Source organism: Mustela nigripes, chromosome 4, assembly GCF_022355385.1.
Source record: "Mustela nigripes isolate SB6536 chromosome 4, MUSNIG.SB6536, whole genome shotgun sequence".
In the NCBI taxonomy this organism is placed as follows: Eukaryota; Metazoa; Chordata; class Mammalia; order Carnivora; family Mustelidae; genus Mustela; species Mustela nigripes.
In genome coordinates this window covers 79,792,038-79,806,166 of record NC_081560.1, presented here as the reverse complement: position 1 = coordinate 79,806,166, position 14,129 = coordinate 79,792,038, and the positions used below count along the sequence as shown (strand labels likewise).

At 34.1% G+C, this 14,129-nt stretch overlaps 1 protein-coding gene across 1 annotated transcript in view; it reads right to left on the bottom strand.

Moving 5' to 3' along the window:
* The window catches only part of PCLO (piccolo presynaptic cytomatrix protein), a 408,965-nt gene that overhangs the window by 75,649 nt on the left and 319,187 nt on the right, over window positions 1-14,129 (bottom strand). Inside the window, exons 12-16 of the mRNA XM_059396945.1 lie at window positions 11,114-11,222; window positions 10,500-10,567; window positions 9,521-9,735; window positions 5,136-5,186; window positions 1,826-1,950 (exon numbers count right to left, since the gene is read on the bottom strand). Of these exons, the coding sequence (XP_059252928.1) occupies window positions 1,826-1,950; window positions 5,136-5,186; window positions 9,521-9,735; window positions 10,500-10,567; window positions 11,114-11,222 (568 nt within the window). The remainder of the gene's footprint in view (window positions 1-1,825; window positions 1,951-5,135; window positions 5,187-9,520; window positions 9,736-10,499; window positions 10,568-11,113; window positions 11,223-14,129) is intronic.

The window sequence follows — 14,129 nt, the reverse complement described above, 5'->3', positions numbered from 1 at the left end:
AAAGCCAAATTGCAGTTGTAACTACTAAGGATTTAAATGAACATAAAATGAAAACTCCCCTTTCCTGTGCTCTGTTGGTGACCCCTATATATTAAATTTAATAAATTAAAACTAGAATCACAAAACCAGCAATTCTAAATTTCTACATAAAAATTATTAGGATGAAATTAAAGGCTGTATCCTTAATTTGATATAACACCTGGAAATTTTCAAATTATTTTCTGGGTATATTTGATATCCCGACAGACAAAACTATTGGCTCTGCTTCCTTGGCTCTGTCAATATTGACAAGAAAAATTAGAAATGATGATCTGCTGGTGGTGATGTAATTAGTCAACAAACAGCAGATTCAAAGGTAACAAATAACTTAGTTTTGACCCTGTTCAAACAAACCAGCTATAGTCCAAGAACATGCTTTGTATGATTTCAGTGCTTTTACATTTTTTGAGGTTTGTTTTATGGCCCACAATATAGTTTTTCTTGGTGAATGTTTTTGGTGTGCTTGAAAAGAAAACATTATTCTGCTATTAATGAGAAAGTGTTCTATAAATATTAATTAGGTCTTCAAACCAAACAGGAAATTATTATGAGGCATCTGGGGAAACTAAGGAGTTATTTAAACATTTAAAAATTATAATGATTATATGTGGTATTTGTTTTAAATGAGTTATCTTTTAGAAATACATAGCAAAATATTTGCAGAAAAAAGTTATGAGTTGAGATCTATTTTTTTAATTTAGATTCAACTAGCCAACCTATAGTGCATCATTAGTTTTTGATCTTTTTAAAATAATCTGTATAGAGGGAGTATATGAAGGTAAAAATGAGACATGATGGGCTGGCAGTAACAGCTGTTGAAGGTGAGTAATGAGTACGTGGTAGGTCACAACATTATTCTTTCTATTCACATGCAACAATTCAAAATTTCCAAGTAAAAAGTAATATTTAACTGTCAATCCTCAAGTTAAATGAAAAATGAATAAAAATAAAACCAGAGCCTTCAAATTACCAGTCCCAAATTCTTTCTATTATACCCCCAATTGTTGATTATGTATGGTTTCATCATGCTAATTTGGCTACGACAAATTGCTCAGATAAGGTATAATGATCTGTTGGGTCCAAATCACTGTTTTGAAGCCATCCTTGAGTACTGATTTATATACCAGAACATAGCAATTTGCATTTATCATGTGAAAATTAAACATCACCAATGAGCGCTTGCTTTATATGAACAGTTTATCACATGAGATTCAAAGATATTTTTCATCTATTTACCAAATATTTACCAAATTTTGTAAACATTTTTAAATATTCAACATTTCTAATATTACTCTTATTTTATAACTTCTAAAACAATGATTTGAAAATACACATATAAATAAGGAGACATCAATAGGTCAATTAATGAATGTGTAATGGACTAGATAATGATAATCTATAAGATAAAACAGTAACTTATGAATTGCTGAACAGTAGTTTTGCAAATGAATTTGGGCAGGTAAAGCTAAATTCTCTAAATCCGCCACAAATAATACCTTAAATGATTTCAGAGTCCATCTGATTGGTTATAGTGGTTTCTAGATTCAAAAAACGGACATGTGTCATCAAGACAGGATTTAGTATGATCAAGGCTCTCCTGGAACACTTCAGGGCTTAACTGCAAATTCTTATTTCCACCTTATCTAATAATTGGAAATAAATGAATATGACATGTGAATAAAACGGAGGGAAAGATATCCAACTCTTTAAAACTGGATACTAGAGACACTAACACTGGTTTTTAATCCATGCGATGAGATCCTTAGAAGACACTGTCTTTACTCACCCTCTCCCAGGAAGAAGGTACACTTTCACGAAGGGGTCCGAGTAACCATTGTTGTCTCGAGGGACAAGGTTTCTTGCTTGGAGAATATGGATTATGAGATTTCCAAGATCATAGTTGATTTGAAGCTTAAAAGGATATCAAAATATTCCATGAATATTTTTTGTTAAGAAATCTAGAATATGTTATTATTCAATAATTTATCAGTACTTTTTTTTTAGTCTCATAAAGAGCCTCAACCTTCGTTTCCATTTTACTTGAAACTGAACAGACTAGTGTATGTCTAATTTAATTGAGAGCTCCCAGGCACATGCTAATTACTAGTAAATGTGAGGTTCATTCTTTCCATGGTTAAAATTCTGGCCTGTCTAAAATTCATTTAGAAGAAAAATCATGCAGTGAATGGCTAGTTACATTTGTAAACTAAATTTATACTCTTAGAAAAATGGTAAATGTTGTTAACGTTCATGAATACAATTACCGGGATTTTGAAAATAAATCAATTGATGAATTTATTAGAAAATGTCTCTTGCATTTTACCAAATAATTAGCAGTAGGTGGAATCATTATTTAAAGATAGAGTTGTTAGTCTGAAATATAAGAATATTTAAGAACTGGTGGATTTTATTTCTTTGTATATTATGCTATATTACCAACAACTTTTTCTGTGCCTGCTTTTCTAATAGCGCAGAGTTTAAGACAATAAGATCTTGTTCTTTAATTTTAGATGCTTAAAAGGGAAGAAGCCTCGTCTCCTATATGTTTAATGGTGTTGCACAACTGTCACAGAATAGGAAAAGATTAACAATTCAAAGAAATATTTGCAAAACCTGCATAATTCAAGATAATGAAGTTAACTAATTTTTCTCCAAAATTTAAATATTCTTATGGCATCATTTTGAATAAGCCTTAATTTTGCCTGATGCTGCTTTTGTTTATCAAATAACAGAAAGGAATGGATCTATATTATCAGAAGAAAAAAATCCATAAATAAAAATACTAGCCTATTTTGTTATAACCACAGGAAACAGGTATGTTGTGCTCATGTTGAGAATGGGTTTATGTAGAAAAGCCAAACTTTATTTAAAATCTGATGATTAAAATAATTCCTAATTTTACCACAACTTTTTTCTGGCTACAATTTTCTGGCAGAAAAGCAATCTTCTGTTGTTTTTCTCAACACAGAAAAGCTCTCTTCGATGATCATGAAAGTAACAGAACATAGAAAACAAAGTGCCACGAAGGAAGACATTTTAAAAATGGGAATTTTTGAACTGCAGTAACTGTATCCTCTAATGGGGTATCAAAAAATGGAATTATTCTGCAATTAATTTCCTTGAGGTTTAGACCAGCTTCCAATTGTTAAGGAGATGTTCTTCCCCATGTAGTCTTGGTTAGCCTTAATGTTCACTTTCATCTGGTGAGGCACCAAAGCCATTTCTTATTTAAATGAAAACTTGCAGGCTACCTAAGAAAGTGCTTTCCAGCACTGATCCTGTAGTTCTTAGAAAATACTCAGCGTTGCTCAGTGTTACTTCTGAGACAGAATGAAACCGCCCCCCCCATCACCTTCCACCCTGAGCTACCCCAGAGCTGGCAGATTCATTAATTTGAGTGTCCATATAAGATGGATTTGCAAAAAGGTTTTGCTACAAGGAAATAAATAAATAAGCTAGAAATTGAATTCATGAGAAAATACTAAAAAATAAAGGAAAATGGCCTAAGAGTTAAGAAAGATTATTAGAGTAAATTTCCGCTATAGAATTAAATACTACGGCTCAAGGGAAAGGAAAATGAAAGATGAAAAAAAACAACCCCAAGCCAAAAAGAAACAAAGCAAACACTGGTCTGTTAGCAAGAAGTTTAAAAAAAAAAAGAGAGAGATTTAAAAAAAAAAAAATCTAGGGATCAGCAAATCAGCAAATTTAGTATTTTTCTTGGCTTCTGGTGAAACCAAGAAAGATTGGGTCTGCGTTTATTGAAAGGGGGAAGAGGCAGCAAGGCTGTAAGGTGTGCAACGTGGAAGGTTCCAGATCTGGGCTGCTGGATCCTCCTGGGCAAGCTGCCTGCATTCTGTGCTTCTGCCCATTCCACACTCATACTCCATTTCTGTTGATTAAAGCTTCCTTTACATTTGTGTCCTCTCCTTTATATTTCCTGGATGCCACTGCTGTATGAAATCTATCTTTCTTTCTTTCTTTCTTTCTTTCTTTTTTTTTTGCTGTATGAAATCTTAATATAGATTCCCTTCAATTAGTCTCTCCTTATTCCACAATATTTACTAGTGTCAGTCACCCTAGTGTCGTGGCTAACACCCCTCAGCTGTGTTCAAGCTTCTTTTTCATTGAGTTTCAATTTAATCTGCACAGGGACATTTCATGGCCTCAAAGCTGATCCCTGCCTTTTGTTACTCTCCTGGAACTTTCCTTGAAGCATTTCTTCCCCCAGGAACACAGTCCCCCTTTCTCGGGGCTTATCTTCAAAGTAGTTCAAGTCTGTTGTCCTTTGTGAAATCGTTCAAGAAAACTTCTAGACTGTGTTGAAGACACAGCTGTAAGACTTATTGTTCTTCCCCCTTATCTGAAAGTTGCTATCTCCAAATTGATATTATTTTGCATTGTGTTACTTATTCCTACATGATTTTTCTTATCTATCCTGAATTACGTTTTGGTATCACCTAAAGCACAGTTTTTTAAAACATTTCTGACTACAACCCATAGTGAGAAATTGTTATAATATAATACACACACAGAAATACACATTGATAGATGTAAAGAAGAGTGATTTCTACTATTTTTATTCTATTTTCCTGATCAAAACCCCCAAGTAGATTTTATGAATTACAAACTGGTTATGATCCCTGGTGTGAAATCTCTAATCTAGAAGAAATATTCAGCGATTATATAACAATTGTTGGTAGAAGGAAGAAAAGAGGATAGCACTGGACTCATGAAACTCAAAGAGGAACCCTCACATTTCCAGAAGAAACTGTCACGTTTGAAACACATTCAACAAGTAGAAACTGAGACATGAAAATACTGATACTGTTAAGGCATCAGACATATCAAATTATACAATTCCATACCTATAATGACATTATAATTATGAACTATATATTTGCACTAAAATGCTATCCTATAAAAAAGCATTTTTCCTTCATAGGTCTGTACTCAGGTGTGTATGTGTGATATATCTGTCATACATCTAAAACAGGAAAGGTCCTAACAGTGTTTACAATTTCAGCAGACCAGGGTAGGCGGAAAAAACAACCAATGAAGATGGCACAATGACGATTTTTGAAACACTTCCTTACCTGAATTTCCCCTGTAATCGGATGAGAGACCACCTTCGTTGCATCAGTAGGCTGCAATGTTAAAAACATGTATTGTATTAACAGATACACCTTTCACAAAATTTACCATTTCAATTTCCTTCTGGAATTAATTTCTATTTGGTCAGATCATCCCGCCTGCAAAATGCATTTCACCTGTTTGGCTGCTTAGATCATGGGGTCTACTTCTCCCTTTCAATATGTATTTAATATTATAGATACAGGAATCTCTTTTTTCACTTTGCTTAGTCTGTTTTGAAGTTATAATTTTATACCTGTGGGACTACATTTTCAATTACTTAATGAAATGAGTACTTTGGTTTAAAGTATTCAATTGAAGCATTTACAGGCTTTAAAGATCTATAGAGAAATGAAAAAGACTGTTTTTAAGGGCCCTGGGTGGCTCAGTCATTAAGCGTCTGCCTTCAGCTTAGGTCATGATCCCGGGGTCCTGGGATGAGGCTCCCAGTTCAGCAGGGAGTCTGCTTCTCCTCCCCTACGACTCCCCCTGCTTGTGTTGCCTCTCTCTGTCAAATAAATACATAAAATCTTAAAAGAAAAAAAAAAAAAGACCTTGTTTTTAGAGGACGAGTGCCTGGGAGCACAGAGGGTAGAGAAGTCCATCCCTGTGCTCCTTCAGGGGTGCTCAACCCCTGCTCGCTCCCTTCTAGACTGAAGGGCCCAGACAATGGCTTCTCCGTATTTCACATTCCTTAATTAAAGTTCTATCCTCTTCTATATAAGTTCTCACTTCCTTAGAAAGTTCCTTGTGTCAGTAAAGCTTTAAGAACAGTTAGGGATGTGATCTGGCAAGCTGGTTCCTAATGCTGAAGAAAATGACTGATGGCTGACTGCTGACTTGTTACATTTCAATGTAGTATATGTACAAACAGAGAGCTGATGTCCCCGACTCAGAGACAAACAGCTTCAGGTGGTAAAATCAAAATTTTGAAGATAAAAATTCACGCTAAATGAGTTTAAGCAAAATAATCATTTAAAACAGTCATATACATAGCTTATATAATTTAAACATGTACTTAAATAATTTTGATTCATATTTTACTTATGTTGAGGGAGAAGAAATCACTTGGGTATTAACAGATTAATAATTACTTAGGAATAATTGTTTAGAATGTTTACTAGATGGTATTCTAAGTATCCAAATGTATAATTATGCTAACTATATTCAAATATTTTAGTTTTAATGCATTCCATTTCAATATTTTATAATTTAATACCTAGTCTCATACCTTAATGAAAACACAAAGGAGTTAAAGCCACAATTCTATAAATTATCTGAAGAACATATGATATATGTGGACATATTATCTAACTGAGGGATATGTCAGTTTCAGACCATCACTCAATATTTCCATGATTTCTCAGTATAAATTCTTTAACATTGTAGGTTTAGAGAACAAATGAAAAAATGCACTGCCTTTTATGAATACTACGTGTTGATGGGTCAAGAAATATCACTAAATTTATCTATTCATTCATTCATAAAAAATATTTCAAGAAACTACGCCAGCTAAATGTTGGAGATAAATGCCCCTAGAAATGAATAGGTAACAGTCTCTTTCTTCAGGTGTTACTATCTAGTGAGTATATATTTCAAATAAAAATGTACATTTAATATTATATACATATATATCCCAAAAGTGATTAGATTTGATTATTGTTATTATGACTGGTAAGAGTTAAGTAATCTCTATATCATCACTGAAGAGTAGAAATGAGACTTAGTAATTTTAAATATTCCAGCAGTTACATTAAAAATGTAAGAATTAGCCAGTGAAATTAATTTTTAATAATGTATTTTATTTAACTCAATTTACTCAAAGTATTATAATTACACCATGAAATCTATATCAAAATTGTAATAAGATGATTTATATTCTTTTTTTCATAGTAAGTCTTGATAATTTGGCATTAATTTACATTTACAGTATATCTTGGTTCAGACTAGCCATATTTCAAGGGCTGGCTTATTACATGTGACTATCATTATGAACAATACAGTTCTACAAATTTTTATTCCAGCAAAAATACTGTAAAACCACACAGGCCATGTTCTTGATATGGAAAAGAATTACTGCATATCATAAAACATGTCAATATCATTTCCTTGATGTTCGTCCTATTATACTTGTTTTCATCTTCTATTCACTGCCAAAACAGTTAACCTATCACAAAATATCAAATTTTGCACCTCCGTAATAGTATAGAGACTCACAAGTGCCAAGATGCTTTAATTCACAACATTTTTTAATTTTGTTCCTATACTGCGTAAGCCCCTCTTCCATGTGATTAAATAGCACAGAGAAAGTAAGAAAGGGGTTTTGGTTCTTAAAGAGCTTGCAGCCTAACTAGGAAGACTAGTAGCTACAATCAAGGTCCAAATTGTTGGGGGGCCTGGGTGGCTCAGTCGGTTCAGCGCCTGCCTTCAGCTCAGGTCATGATCCTGGGGTCCTGGGATCCAGCATTGGGCTCCCTGCTCAGTAGGGAACCTGCTCTTCCCTCCCCCCTCTGCTTGTGCTGTCTCTCTCACTGTCTGTCTCTCCCTCAAAAAAAAAAAAAAGATACAAATTGTCTTAAGAGATGCATAAAGCATGGGGCACTTCAGAGGGAGGAGAAAAGGAAAAAGACTACCTTCTGATTTTAAGACAGGACTGGACTGTGGAGTGATTTCACGTACAAAGGCTTCCTGTTATTCTTACGTCATTTTTGCTCATGGCTTATCACTGACTCTTCATTTCCTGCAGACTGCAGTGTAAAAGCCAGGCAGGGCACATAATATCCTCCAATTTACAACCATCTAGGCTTCTTTATTTCTTATCCCTGTATTTTTTTTTTTTTTTTTTTGTACACCGACATTCTCAGCAGGCAATTTCTGTTTCTGAGATTTTTTTTTTTTTACATGTTGCTCTCTCTGCTGGGAATGTTGGTCCCTGTATCCCCATTACTGAATCAGTTCATTAGCTAAACACCAGCTTTCTTCACCTCACTCTTCAAGCCCTCACTGAATTTTTTAATGACATCCAACATTATATACCTTTGTTGTCTGTTTCTGAATAAAAGGGATTTGGGGGGACACCTGTTGTGTTTTTATACTTTTTTTTTTTTTGAACTTTGTTTTCTGAAGTCCAGCAGTTGGTCTACCCAAGCGTAGCCTGTCCCTCTCATATATCTTACCATGTAAAGAGAAATCTTTATTCATGCTTAAACAAGAGAATACTTTTTCCAATATATTTATTGACCACAACGAGAATTTCCCTAGGAAGTATCAAATCTATGAAGAAAAAGCTACAAACTGTCTACATGTCATCTGCTTTTATAAGGTTAAAAAACTGATTCTATGTTTTCTTTTAATAGCTCAGTAGCTTGGAAACAATAGTGTCATAAACATTTATTTCAAATGAAGACTTGCAACAAGGGAAAATTTATTCGTATAGAATTAGGGATAAAATTCAAAATGGCAATTTTATATTACTGGTTTTCCTTTTTTCTTTTTTAAAGATTTTACTTATTTATTTGAAACAGAGAGAGAGAGAGCAACAGAAGGAATATAAGCAGGGGGAGTGGGAGAGGGAGAAGAAGGCTTCCTCCTGAGCAGGGAGCCCAAAGTGGGCTGGATCCTAGAACCCTGGGACCCTGACCTGAGCCACCCAGGTGCCCCTCTTTTTCTTTTTTAAAAAAGATTTATCCATTTATCTGAGAGAGAGAGAGAGAGAGAGCGCATGTGTGTGCATGTGGGGGGCAGCAAGAGAGTCTCATGTGGACTCCCATGGAGCGCAGAGACCAAGGCGGGGCTTGATCTCATGACCCTGAGTCCAGCACCTGAGCTGAAATCAAGAGCTGGACATTAACAGATTAAGCCACCCAGGCTCCCCAATTAGTATGGCATTAGTTATAAAATTCAAAGCGGCAATTTTATATTACAGGTTTTCCTCATTTCTCATTGTCCTACATTCTTTATCTCTGTGTCCTTTATATTTTTTATTTAAATTACCAAATCCAGCATAATATGTATCCTGTGTTCCCAAAAAGATGCAAAGCTAATGTTCCATATACAAAGAAGCTCAGATTTATTCAACAACTACAACTAAAAAGAAGCATTAGAATTATGAAGCATTAGACACACTGTGCATATGCCTCATAATAATAACTGCTAAAATATTTAAAGAGATGTAGAAATACATCATTGTCATAACACTTTGATCAGTTATATACTAAGAAATGGAAATTTTCTTGTTTCACTCCAATGAGAAACCACAGGAAAAACACCTTAGAAAATGATACTGGATTTCCTCTGTCCTCGTCTGAATAAAGAGCAAGAAAATAAGTAACTCAGAGTCACTTCTCACCTTGCTGCTGCTGTGTTTCTTTTTGCTCACGGAGGGGGACCCAGGTTGCCCGGGGCTGGGAACGGAACTGGATCCCGCTGATGTAGGGCCTGAATGAACGTGAGATCCTTTCTCCACGACAGATGACAGAACCAGCGGTGACTGTTGCAGGGAGACCTTCTGGAGTTCTGCTGCCAACTGCTTAGGATCAACCCCTGGGGATTTCGCTTTATCTACTACAACAAAACGGAGTGGCTATGTATCTCAGTTTCATCGGTGCTCAATACCATGGAGTTTATGCGAGTTCTAGATGACAAGGTAATTGGCAAGCACAGATGGATGAAAAGTTCTACAGGCCTGGGTCTGTTCTTTAGTGCAGACACTCAGACTCTGAGAATGCTGGCTGTAGCAGAGGAAATGGTCAGTAAATACTGGTTAAATAACGAAAGAAGTGATATTTTTTCATGGAATAATGGATCTACGTTTAGAAGACTCTAGTTGTCAGCTCAGAAAGAGTTAAATCTCATCGTGTCCTTATGAAATTACATGTTGATTTTGTTTTCCTTTACAATGGAAAGGCAATCAAAATGTTCAAGAATAAGTGTTCCATAGTCCAGTTATGCTAAAAAGAATCAATTATTATCTAAAAATTCTATAAGATCCCAAATAAATGGCTCCATGGATTGCTCTGGTGGGATGAGTTTATTTTTTAAGAGTTAAAAATGTAAACTCACACAGCAAGATTCTGTATGAATTTCTTTCATGGGTCAAACATACAAGTATGTGTTCCCCTAGAATGCTAAAAAACATTTCTGTAGTGCTTTTGATTCTGCTTATGATTACGTAGATAAATAGACTTTGGTCTATAAATACATTTTGCCCATACACTATCTATGCTTGTGTTTATATTTTCATCTATGGCTTCACCTGCTTCTACAACTATCATTACACTTACATCTTCCCCTTTACCCCCGGATGAAAGCAGATGACTTTCACCTACCAGCTTTTGGTGGCTCATGAAGTTCCAGGTGCTGGGGATTTTCAGAGTCTGAAAGCATATTGAGGTCCCTAAAATTTTAAAACAAAGAAATTAAGAAAGAAATTGAGGAAACCGGAGACAAAAGGCCTTTTTTTCCCAACTACCCTGATTTTTTTTTTTTTCAGTAGGTAAATGAGAAGTGGTCAATGATATAAAGCAATTTCCAAGCATGCTCACCCTTCTAGCCAAATATATATTTGCAATGCTGTTAAAAGTCAGCTGATAAAAATGATTATTTAAGGTGAAATCTTTATGGATTAAGTGTAAGTTCTTTTTGAAATACTATACACAGACATGAAATCTAAATGGGTTCAGGCTTTTGTTTAAATGAAGCATGTTTCAATAAAAGCATGAAAGGGGAGAACTACTGACATAATCAGACACAAAATTAGCTGAATTCTTTCTATGCTTTAGACTTTGATTCTGAACACAAGAAATCTATAAAACTTGTATTCACTTTATTTTCTAATTACTGTAAATCTTGCTGACTGGCAAAGGTTCCACCTTAACAATTTTAAATTAAAAGAGCCATGAATAGCCAAAAAATGGAAACAAAAAGATGGGGAAAAACTCACAGTCTTACACATATTTCTGCTTCCCCACTTTGCTGACTAATGATACTCTGCACTTCTTCATACGTTTTAGAAGTTAAAGGAATTCCATTCCACTCCAATACTTGCATCCCTAAAAAGACAAATGCAATTATAAAATAAAACATGTGTTGTACTTCTAGTTGGGGTCTGTAGGGCATAGAAGACATTTAAAAACCAACTCAGCACACCATTTCAGAGAACACAGTTCAAAGTTCTCTGGAACATTAATACCACAACCATATGTAGTTTGCTTTCATCACTCACCTGAACTCATCAAATGTGTCTATTACAACATGCAAAATGTTGCTTTTGAAAGCCTATTAAATATTACCAAACACATGCATTTTGTTTACACTGCTTTAATAAAGAAAACATTATTGAACATATATTATTTAGGCCAATTTTGTGTCAGAAAAAAAATACCATTACAAGCATCAGTATAATTTTCCTATGGGGAACAAGCATCTAGAAGAGTATACAGTTCCATATTCCATCATGGAATGGGAAAGGAGGAAGAAAGTCATTAATAGCTTGTTGTGAAGGTTCCCTTGAGAAACTGTTAATTGCTTCAGCTTTGCTTAGATAAGACAGATTTCCATGGGGAATTTTTTCCTTTTTCTTCACTGCATGCAAGGCATGCCTGAGTAGAATTAGTAGGCATGTTACAGAGAGGACAGCTTCATGGCAGGGGGAGGAAGGGTGGCGGTGTCTGGGGTGTAGCCTTTGTGGTAGGACAAGGCCCTGTGCTCAGAAAGGCCCATGCTTGGTTTAATGGTTCACTGTAACCATTTTGAAATTCCTAATAATGTTTCAACAAAGAACACTAAGTTTTTTTTTTTTTCTTTTTTTTTGTGCTGGATAGCGTCAAGTATGCTGTATTAATTAGAGGGCATTTCATGTTTCCTCTCTGTCTAGAAAGAGAATTTTCACTAAAAAAGTAATAACAATTTTTCAACATTTTAAATTTTGTTTCTTTACTCCATTTCACATGAGCTGTCCAAATAATCTAGGAGTACATATTTGGCATGAATCATCTGGTCCTAATATGTATCTATGTGAAATGGATAGAAATTAGATGAAACTATTCAAGTTACAGTGCCCAAATATTTGTGAGTGCTACCAGCTTTACCTAAGAAAATAAATGTATGTTCTAACTGAGCTATAATTGAAACAAAAAGAAACACTTGAACAACTGGTTTTTAATGAGCTTCACAGATGCCTATGTGACATTCCCTACCGCTCACCATTGGCTTCAGTGGAAAACTCTAAACATGGCATAACTGAAACTTTGAAAGTTTTTAAATGATTTTGATATACACTGGAAAGCATATTACTGGTTGTAAACAAGTATGGTAAATTCTTTTACTACAGTGAAATGGCAAAAGAAGTCCATAAAAATTGCACAATAACACAAACAAAAATGGCTTTTCTAGAACTTACTCCAACAAAACTTTATCTTCAGATGGGCCTTAGGTTTAATTCAACAATCCCAGGCTGTTGTACATATAAAATGAGAAAATTACATAAGAGACAACGATGATATCACTAAAGAAAAATACAGCAGTACAAAAGGAAGAGCACACTGAAAAACACACTTTTTAAAGAAAAAGTCAGCATAAAGAGTATATTTATATACAGATGATTTTGAATTGAAACAAATTATAGTGTTATAATTGCATTGTCACTTTTCGGCAAGAGCGTATTCTATGAAAAGAAACAGCTGCATAATCTTCATGCTTCTTTTCTTGGATTAACTTGTTTATTTTTCACCTCTCAAAATAAAGGGGCAAATTTACAAAACATAATTATTTAATGAAATTAAAAAATGCTTCTAGTATTAAAAAGGGAAAACTATTTAAAATCTTTAATAAAATTGCTGAAAAAAAAAAAAACCCACAACAAATAACTAGAATCTTGTGTAGAAATACACCTGAGGTCATAAAATATACCACCTGTTCTGTTCCATGATACACAGACCAAGTTTCTTTTCTCTTCATTCGGTTTTCCACCAGAGTTTGTGCAGGACTGTGGTTCAAAAGATTTTGCCAGTACTTGGTTCCAATGGTGAGTATCAGATACTACAGAGAATGTGGTGAATTGCGACTAGTCCTTTAGTAACACCTTTCCTATCCACCACCTCTCCAAATCCCTAACAAATCCTACAAGAACCATACTAAAGAAACCAAGTGAATATAACCCATCACTCCTTATTAATTTATAAGAAGGTTCTAATAATTGTAAGGATTAAGTATGATATGATCTGTAATATAACATTCTTGAAAAATGTTAATTGCAAAATCCTATAAACTATTTTAAAATGCACATAAACATTTGTTGAACATGATCATGCTATATTGAGGTTCAGTAAAGTAATATTTTATCATTTAATTGATTAAATGGAAGCAGAGTCAATCTGAAGATAACTGTACTGTGACTTTGTTTTAGAAATAATTCCTGGAATACAGCATATACATGCATGTCTATATCTATTATTCAGCATTTACATTTTCTTTATATTTAAATTTAATCAACATGTATGTTAATGAATTGTTCAACTTTGATAGTGGACAGAATGATGTTTCAATTATATCCCTATAAAGTGCCTATACTAATGGCTTTTAATAAGCCATTAGTATAGGCAACTGAATTTTTATTCAATGTGCAACAACTAATGACAGGATATGTTGCTTACAATCTTATACTTAACATGTTATCAAACACCAAAAAAGACAATAGTCAGGTAATGTTTGAATTAAAAAAATATCACTCAACATAAAACATTCTCAACTATGGGTTTTTATAATTTCTGGATTCCTTAACTTTATATCTCCTAAAATTGGTAAATGCTATTCTTTATAATGCACAAGTTCATGTGTGTTATTTCTTTGTCTATATTTATTATTTACCCTTATATCACAAACATCTTATGGATTAAAATTAATGAGCTAACAGTTGAAATCATAGGTATATCCAAACATATATAAAACCCATTACTTTT